General features: G+C 40.2%; 1 protein-coding gene across 5 annotated transcripts in view; it reads right to left on the bottom strand.

The window, feature by feature from the left end:
• Positions 1-10077, bottom strand: part of UBN2 (ubinuclein 2) — a 52405-nt gene extending 42328 nt beyond the window's left edge. For 4 of the 5 annotated variants that reach the window (XR_004239547.1, XR_004239550.1, XR_004239548.1 and 1 more), the window contains exons 1-2: positions 9622-10041; positions 5426-5518 (exon numbers count right to left, since the gene is read on the bottom strand). Coding sequence is in view for 1 of the 5 variants with exons in the window: in XM_032105388.1 (XP_031961279.1) it covers positions 5426-5518; positions 9622-10041 (513 nt within the window). In the remaining 4 variants the exon portion in view is untranslated. Of the gene's footprint in view, positions 1-5425; positions 5519-9621 lie in introns of all 5 variants that reach the window. The other variant, XM_032105388.1, reaches the window with a different exon arrangement.

Below are 10077 nucleotides of genomic sequence, written 5' to 3' on the forward strand. Positions count from 1 at the left end.
TGCCTCACCAGAATCATCCCTGAAAGGCAGTCACTAGCTACCTTTTTCTGCAAGACCAAGATCTTTCTCGCATTTCCTATTTGGAGATGTTTCCCCGTCCTATGGTTTTAAAGCATAGTGATAGAAGGGCTGGGATAATTCAGAAAGTATTAAGGTTTTCAGTATGTTACAGGGTCATTACAAGGGAAAATACTGATAGCCCAGCGTTCAGTGAAGTGTTTCCCTACACAAGATGGGTTAATTCTCTATAGCACATAAAAAGTTGAGTTTTAAAACACAAAATGTTACTTGATTATTAAAGCCAGAAGCTGCATCACAAACTATGGATGGGTTCACTTATCTCCAGGAGACAGTAAAATTGATTTTAATCTGTAAGTATTTTTTTCATGTGGAAATTTCATTGTTAAGTCACGTAAAGACTCACAGCCAGCTCAAATAATCAGGAAATCTAAACTTAAAAGTTACACAAAAATCTTCTTAATATCTAAGGCCTAGTTTTCTAGCTCACATATATTGTCAAAATCATCAATAAAAGTCTTAAAAGATAAAATTCCCAAAAAAGCACTGCCCTCATTAAAATGGCAACTTCCATGAATTCAAGACTTGCTCCTGTCTGCAAACTTCTCTGCCTGCACCCTACAGCTCTAAGCATTCTTAGAGCAAGTGAGTCTTTCTAGCTGTGACATCCAAATATCACAGTGCACTTATTATGAGAATGCAGATGCTGTTCAAAGGTGGTTTCACTCTTGCTCTTTTATGAGAGGTGTAAGCATCTGAGCACCTCTATTTTATCAACATTTTGACAGAATGCAAGTTTGTAACAAAGTAAAGCACCTGCTCTTGCAAACAAGAATCTCTCACATATACTTAAATAAACAAATGCAATAGTCCTAGGAGAAAAACCTCAAAAGTGAGTTCTGTTTTTAATTCACATTTCCAAGCTACACTCCAAGCTAAGTATTCCTATCAGTCCTATCATGTCCTACAGTCACTCATCTGGAAAAACATCTGAATGACTGCACATTTCCAAAATATGCCATACTTTTAAAAAAAAAAAGTTTGCATGAGATGGATGAGAGAAGAAAAAAAGTTAGAAAAAGGCAGCACTTTAAAATTCTGATTAAACTCCAGTGCAAAAGCTTATATAATTCATGATTCTGACTTAGGTGCCAGCAGTCTAAGAGTACTTCATAAACCATACTTCACCTGTACTGATGTCACTAATGTGTAATGCAATCCATCTCTGTACTACATATCTTGCTAGTAACCATCAACATCGTTGTTTACTAGTCTAAAATCTTTTTGCATCAATGGTTATCCTATGATTCTATGATTTCAGTATAACACAAGGGCAGTAAAAAAAATTTTACATTTCCAATATATTCTAACTGCCTGATAGTCAGAAAACCAGATACGGAACAAAAGTAGTAACAACAACAAAAAAGCCTTATAATGGCTGAATGAACAAGAGCAGTCTTAAAATAGTACCTTATTCAGACACATGAAAATATCCGAACCACTGTGTGTATAATTAAGAGATTTTCCTTCAGACTTGGCTCTAACCCATTATGTTTAAGGAACTGTGTTGAGAGTTCATATGATCAAGATGTTAAGGATGCAAAACTATGGCAGAAGAATGAAGGGATTATCTGTGTCAGTATCCACCATGCAGCACTTCAGGGAACTTACACCACTGCAGCTTTCCTCCACCCTTTTTGTCCCAGAACATAAGCAGTCACAGTACTAGAGCAAATTAAGGTGTCTAGTTCCTGAAGCTGCAAATACCACTCATGCAAGTATTTAAAAATCCAAAGATGACTTCAAGATATTAACTGCATCATGTAACCTTGGGTTTAAACAACCTTTGCTCAACAGGACTAGAAGGTGGGTGGCAAATACAATGCCAATACCTGAAGGATCTTAGAAGGGCCACAACAGAATCTATAAACCAGTAAACCAGGTCTTTATACTGGGTAAGTTAATGAAAGCTATAAACAACAGAACCAGCAGCCACAAGAATATACAAAGCAGGAAGGAATGTTGGTAGAAAAAACTATTTCAACTACTTGAAAAAAGGTCCAAAGATCCTTAGAGACAAGAAACTGTCATGAGATAAGGAAGGTCCACTTAAACTGATGTCTGATCTACAACTAGGAAAGAAAGGGTAAGAATAGGTATCATTTTGAAAAGATCATTTTGGCAAAGAAAGTGATCAGTAAAATGACTATGGTGTATGCATTCATTCACCTTTAGAACTAACAGAGCAGGTAAAGAGTTGGGGAAGGGAAGGGGTCTAAGATGACAATTTACTGAGGAGAGTAAAGGAAAAAGACAACTGAAGAATCACTGAGAGACCTCACAGTTGCTCTGTATTTAGTATGATGAATAGGCAGTTGAATTCAGTATCAATAAAGCAAGGTAATCCACACAAAGTAAGTACAACCTAAGCAAAAAAAAAAAACCAAACAAACCATACAGTTCTGACATTTGCTTAATCAAGAATGGTCCAAAAAGTATGAGTTGGAACTTATTTAAAAAAAAGGAACAGAGACTCAAACCAGAAGTCATCACTATAACACTGACAAATCAGGGCATCATACCATTAATATCCTTTAATTTAAAAAAAGAAATTAGAACAAAAAAGGGAATAGTAAATCAACAAGGATGTTTAAATGTAAAAAATACCACTTCCATACAATAACAATGTTAAGACACTACAGCTGGAGAACAGAAGGGCTGGATTTAGATGATAACACGAAAATCACATGCAATGTGCAGAAGAACTGGAAGTATTTCTCTTTTTCTTACAATACAGAAACAGTGGAGCACTAGGTGAACTCATCAGGCTTAAACACAAAGTGTGGGCTTGTATGACAGTCATCATGGTACTCTGGTGCTGTGGAACACAGAAATCCAGTAATGATCTGGTAGATTTCTGGCAGAAAGTGATAAAAGACTGAACATGTAACCTTTGGCCTTGAGAAAAATGAGGACACAACACAGACTGCCAGACAGGCACAGTGAAGTAATGTCAATGCACTCTTGCTCTAGTACACTTTCGAGATTCCACTAGTGGCAGAGACTATGCTACCATCCCTTAGATGAATCTTCATTTTGATCCAAGATAAATTCTTACGTATGTACAATATTGTCCAAGGTTCAGTATCATGTGCTCACAACAGTGATTTTATCTAGAGAATAAGAGCAATCAAAGCAATGAAAATGGGAAGCCTTCAGAGCAGATTTTTTATGCTGGTGTTCAGTATGTGCAGCAATTACAGGAAAGTTCTGAATAATCAAGTAAACAAATGGTACATTATGCACCGTGTTTTACAAAAATGCACTGATTCATAGGCTTTTCTTAGCAAAATACATCAAATAGTGTAGTAATTTGGTTATGAGTACAGGAATTTATCTGAAAAGAAGTAAAAAGCCTTCAGGGCAGACTGTTCTTTGTGCGTTTTCCAGAAGTACTGCCACACGTTATGATTAAAAACATTGTTTGACTACATTTTAAAACAGGTATCTTAGGTAAGTAATACCTAATTAGTTAGAGGAGGATATAGTACTTCCTGCAAACCTGAAAAAAACCTCTCTATTTTTTTCCTCATACAACCAGTGATTACTTTGACACTAAAGCACTGTTAAGGAGTGTTACGATGTAGCTCCAGCTAACAAGATTATCCGGCAGCCACTAGCTCACTTGAGAATGAGTATCTATCTACTACATGGGATCCCTACTCCAGTTAAAGCTAAGGAGTGAATGTCTCACCACAAGAGGCAGAAGATGGCTGGATGCTGTCAGAACCTGAGCAATTGTACTGAGTCAGTGTACAAAGATGCAATTTCTCTGAGCATGGATGGCAAGTAGAGGCTGATGGCTCTTATATTGGAAGAGAAGGGACAGGGAGTATCTAACACAAGGAATCTAAATCCCTCCACCCTTCATGCTTAGTGACTCTAACCTAGTATGTGGTTCTTTATATAGAAGACGTTCCCTTTCATGGGGATGGAAGGGACGAAAGGCAAGTCAGAGAATGAAAGAGAAGGAAACAAGATGCAAGTGCACCATGAATTTAAACTGTTGAAAATTGTAACTTTTTGTTACCTACTGCTTTCTAATGGTTAAGGGTATCCATTTGCCTCTTTCTGTGACTACTGAACATTGAACTCTTAGGTTTTCTTAAGTCTAATAACATATTTTGTCCATAAAAGTACATGTTCAGCTTTGATGTACACAAACATATATGTAAAATTAGATTACTTCCACTACCACTCCCTCCTACATATATTGCTTTACATGCTAACATTGACTTTCACCTACTGTAGTTAAGCAACTTGTTTCAGACATAAAATCCTTAACCTGTGCAGTGGAAATGAGTTTTCTAAAAAAGTACGGTAGAAACAGTTTTCTCTCACATTCAAAAAATTATTTATCATTGAAATTAAAGGCAAACAGCATTTTGGAACAGCCTTCTCAATTCGTATTGGAGAATGATTCTTTTCAGTTTAAGGATTAATTTTGTTATGTATCACAACTAACATGCCTTGAAATAGTAATTACTTCTGCAGAATATATAGACTGGGCACTTAGAAAAATCTGCCTTTGCCAGAAAAAAAATCCAAATAAATCAGACATAAAAGATTTTAATATGTACACTAATAGCAAAAGATACAAATGACTGCTCTTGTTTCCCTTCTTTATTCTTGAGGCATTCTATTAGTAATCCAGAATATCAACATGCCCCAGCATGATGATGAGCTCTGATTGCCAGCTCAGACTTAATCACCCAACCCTACCCATACGAATTCTTAAAGACCTGTTTGGGTGTGGTTTTTGTCAACATTTTCTGATTTCTACCTTCATTTTCTAGTGAAAGCCTCTTAATGTTACTAGCCAGTGTTGTTCAAGCCACTCACACTACATTTTCAGGAGCCAGTAGATACCTTTAGGCAGCTGGCAGCTACAAGACATTCATCGAGCAATGACTTACTATTTAACAAATAACTTCCTATGGAAACATTCCAAACTAGTCAGGAATTCATCAAGACTCATCAGTATTTAGCCCAAAGAGAAGAGCTGTTCAATAGTGCACAACAGCATTACATAAAATTCTTTCCTCCAGCGCAGCATAGAGCATGAATATTGACCCGCTCCTATTACCAAGTTGTATTTATATAGGAAGCTTTTCCAAGAATAGCTTCACAAGCTATAACATCTATAGACAAATCTATTTAGCAGACTTGTGGGATAAGCTTGTGGCAGCTTCAAGGTACTTAAATGAAATACAGCGAGACAGTCATCTCTGAAATGTACAGAAATCATATGACACTACATTAGCAGCCTTATTCAGGAAAAAAACCCCAGCATTGTCTGTTATCACTCTTAAATATTTGTATATTTTAGCAAAGTGCAGTAACTCACGTATTTTGCCTCAAACTTCTTGGCAAGCATTTCTACTTCATGTCGCTCACGTTGCTCATCATTAAATGGATCCTCTAAATGAACTGATTTCTTCTGAAAAATGCAAAAGTTACACATTCATTCCATAAGAAACACAGAGTGCATCTCAAAGCCTATTAAATGTCACAAAAGAATACTCTGATGACTAAGTAGTCAGAATTTATGCTTAATCTCTAAAAAGTACTTTGATCATTGAATTATCATCTAGCTACTTTTCTTCTGATGAGAATAAAACCAGAAGAGTTAAGAGAAATACTCAGATTTGTATTTTTCAAAGCATTCCACTACAACCTCAACTAAAAGTGTAAGCGTAAGAGACAATTATGGCCATTTGAGGTTAGAAAGAACTCTCTCTAATCACAACTTCTTTTACCTCTCCTTCCACCGGTCCCTCTAACAGGTGTTATGATTCTTCTAGATACAACAGACAAGATGCACCTAGTGTGCTAACCAGGAGGGAAGCAGCCAGAAAACTAAAAAGCTCAGTAAATTATAACCATTATTAATGTAATTGTTTTATCTAAAGAAAAAAAATTACAGTGCAAGAGTTAATTTCAGTGATCATAACTATGTTAGTCACAAGAGAGATTTAATATTCCAGCTATACAAATAAGTAGGGAGTATTCCTCCCCCAATTTTTTGTTTTATTTTTTTCGAAAGAGGCTTTCACCAAGACAAAGTCAATGAACAGGGTATACACAGTGCTTTTAGTTGTTTTAATAAGTGATAGCGGAAAAACAGGGCTGCCTCCTTCAAATCGGAGTTCACATAAATACAGTAATTGCTGGAAGGAGGAAGGTACCAGGTTGCTAAAATAGAGTGGAATGGAATTCCATTCTGCAGAACTCTATGAATGGCAACTAATTTTACTGCATGTGGACTACTCACCAATGAATAAATGAACAGTTATGAAGAACAAAACCCGCTAAGTTCAGAAAAGCAAGATCCTTCCTCCATAGTATGAAAAGCCAGTATATTGACTAACTGGTGACCCAACTAGCTCAGTAGTATCAAGACCAATGTAATGAGGAAGGTAAGCTAAGCAAAACTGCAAACACCACATAATTATAATACATTTTCCAGACTGAGTATTTAGAGAAAAAATTAATAGAGGCTATAGTTACTCCTGAAACATAAATTAAAGCCATGTACATATTTCCTGCGGACACAACTAAATATAAAATACTGCTCAATTAATGAAACACCATTTTCTCTATTTTTAGCTGGGAAAAGCTATTCCTCATCTTCTGCTAGGCATATGTGGCTCTTTTCTAACTGTGAAGTGAGAAAAGGTTGAGCCTAAAGATAAAGCAAAACTTAGTACTTAAGTGTTAACTTGCCTCTCTCCATCAAACACTCAAAGCTGCAGCTGACTATCCATTTGATTAGTTAAGCACTACTGAAAACTCAAATTCAAGCAAATTTTAGTTTTGACTATTTCTAAGGGATGGATGACTCTCAGACTAAGACATTACTACCTCAGCACCTTTAGAGCCTGTTCAACAGAAGCCAACTTGAGCTTCTGGCTCATCCACTTTGACTTGGGCTTTATGCACCAAGCCTCAATTACCCCAAAAAGAAATGGGAGCGCACTTTCACTTCCACCAGCATTTAAGAGGCAAATAAACCCTTCAACCACACTAACTTATTACTCACATCCAAAACTTTACATAATTCCTCCCAAAAGATGAACTAACTCTACAAACAACCCTATTAAAGGACAAGGACAGCACAAGTTTTTAAAATAAACATTTCTACTATCTTCTGATTCAGCATAGGAACCCAAATTTGGAATAAAAACAGGAGATAAGTTGCACTGCCAAATCAGTTTTGGGATTCTCTATCATTTCGTTATTATATAACTATTATTATCATGGCCTATTAAAGCCATATTTAAAGTCATTCCTGTGCACCAGTCCTTGCCTTCCCAGACCTGCCGTCCTTTGGTTGCTACAGTTGCAAGAATACTACAAGATAGAAAGGCAAGCTCCTGATTTTGTAATGTTAAACTTTAATGGGAAATGTCATAAAAAAGTTGAGCAGCTTCTTATAAGGGAGGAATCAACAACAGCTTCCAGAAAACCAAATCAATCGTCACCCTACAGAAAGTTTGCATAATAAAAATGAAGTATCTGAACTGTTAGTTTTAAATTGAAACATTACTAAAACAACAAATTTTGAAATCTAATACTACCCTGAAAACTACAACATTAACTGCCAATTAGTTACTACCTACTTTGAAAAAGCAAATCTCAAAATTTTAAATCTTCCCTAATATTAGAGTAGCTTTTCCAACTTCTACCATATAGCAAGCAAGAAATGAAACTGACAGCCAAGAATACATCAGGTTTTAAACACGAATTAAAAGTCCAGAATCACTTTAGAAGGATCATAATTTATGACACTGTTTTACATAGTAAATCAGCTGATTATTCCACAGCCCAGTAACAGAAGGGCCATTATGATTCATTCATTTTCATTTGGACACTACAGAGCTGAAAAATATACAAAGTTTCTTATAAAGCATTTCTATCACTGTCTCTACCTTAGAAGCAGTCTCTGATCCCAATTGTACCAAAATCCCCTAAATCAATGCTCTCCCGCCCGCAGGAAACATGGAATTTGCATCAGAACTACATCAGAAAGAGCCATTTCTCCCTGATTATGTGATTAAGATACTGGCAACCTACAGAATAAAAGGCAGATATGGAACTAGGAACTGCCAAAGGGAAAAGTCAGCCTCCAAGTACTGAACCACTTCTAAACACTAACACAATCTTCACCTTCATAGAACTGCTCAGAAAGATTTCACTTCAGAGAGCACCATGATTATGCTACACTAATTCTGAGGAGTCATAACTGGCACTGTTTGCCCACAACAAAGCTGTAGGACAGGATGAACAGAAGGAACCTTTTAACTTGCATAACAAGATCTCAGAGGGATTAAAATCAGTTACTGATTTTTCTGTCTTCCACATTTGAACACAATCCAGTGTGTACATCCCTCCTGCTGGAGAAAAAGTGAGCAGTCCGCTAAGTATAGTTACAGCATCGTCATTGCCTAGAAACACTTTGGTTCATATGAAAAGTTTCAACCACATTCGAGTTTGTGCTGGATGTAAAAATCCCATGGCAGTATCAATACTGGTATTTGATACTTGCTTTTATCACTAGATCTACCACAACTTTCTTAGTAGTAGTTACCTACTTGCCCTCTGCCTTTTCCCGTAAGAGACAAGCTTTCTCTAGAATTGTGTACTGGAATTAAGAGAAGCCACAACTATTTAAATCAAGTACAACTTCACTGGTGTCCTCAACTAAGAATGAGCAGCTCAGGTGTAACCAGCTTAAGGACATGCGTCTCTCCTTCCCAGTTGGAACAGTGGGCCCTGTTGATTGGCTAATGCTGCTTACTTCCTAAAGTTGTCTGCAGGAGCTTTGTCCTTAAAAACAAAGTAGTTCAAGTACCAAACATTTTCTGCTTGTGAGGAACGGGGAAAGGAAGAGCACTTTGGTTTTTTTCCTTGAATTAAGTTCTCAACACATACAGGTGTGGTTACCGGTTCAACATTAACTCTCATTTATCCCTGTCCCCTCCAAGACTAGAAAAACTCCTCTGCAAGTCTGCTAATGCTCACTTGACTGCTTCTCAAGGCTTGTAGCAGAGCCGGGCTTTCTTTATTTACTTGCACACAGCCTAGGGACAACCCGGAATACAGACCGGCATGGTCAGAGTTTCGTCCAGCTGCCGGTGAAGAGCTCCCAGGCAGGGAGGATGCAACACATAGCTTCCCCGAGCAGGGAAGGGGAGCGGCAGGGAGGTGAGCCGGGGTAAGCGGGACACAAGACAGTGGCGCTCCTCCGCCTCAGCCCGCAGCAAAGGCCAGGAGCTCTTGGCCAGCTCAGGGACAAGTGGGAAGCCTCCCCTTCCCCCCACGGGCATAGGCGCAGCCTCAGCGACGGCGAGGCTGCCGGACTTCCCTCCAGGACACCGCCCCTCCCGCCGTACCGGGACCACCCCCGAGCAGCACGGGGTAACCGATAACACTATCAGCAAGGCCGAGGCCGCCGGCACTCCAGAGGAGGAGGAGGAGGAAGCGCGGCGGAGCCCGTGCCGGCGGGAGGGGAGGGAAGGAAGGGAAGGGGAGGTCCCGTACCCGCGAGTCCCCGCACAGCAGCAGCTCCGGGTAGCTGAACTCCACGCAGCCCTCCTCGGTGGGGTCCTTCAGCACCACCTCCAGGCGGACCGTCTGGCGGAGCGGGAGCGCCTCCCGCGGCGGCGGCGGCTCCTGCCGCCCGCTCTGGCGCGGCGGCGGCGGCAGCGGTGGCGGCTCGGGCCGGGGGGGCTCCCGTTGCGGCGGCTGCTCGGGCCGGCCGGGGTCGCGGGGCGGCTCCGGGCGGGCGGCGCTGTCGCTGGCTGGCTCGTGCGGCGGCGGCTCCGGCGGTGGCGCCTCACGGCTCGCCGGAGGTGGCTCCGGGTCGCGGCCCGCCGGCTCCCGCTCCAGCGCCGGGCTCTCGCCCTCGCGGCGCCGCACGGGTGACAGGCTAATGAACGGCACCCGGCGCGGCTCCGCCATCCTCCGCCGCCGCCGCCCCCCCCCACCCGCCGTCCG

Source organism: Corvus moneduloides, chromosome 4 (assembly GCF_009650955.1).
Source record: "Corvus moneduloides isolate bCorMon1 chromosome 4, bCorMon1.pri, whole genome shotgun sequence".
Lineage (NCBI taxonomy): Eukaryota > Metazoa > Chordata > Aves > Passeriformes > Corvidae > Corvus > Corvus moneduloides.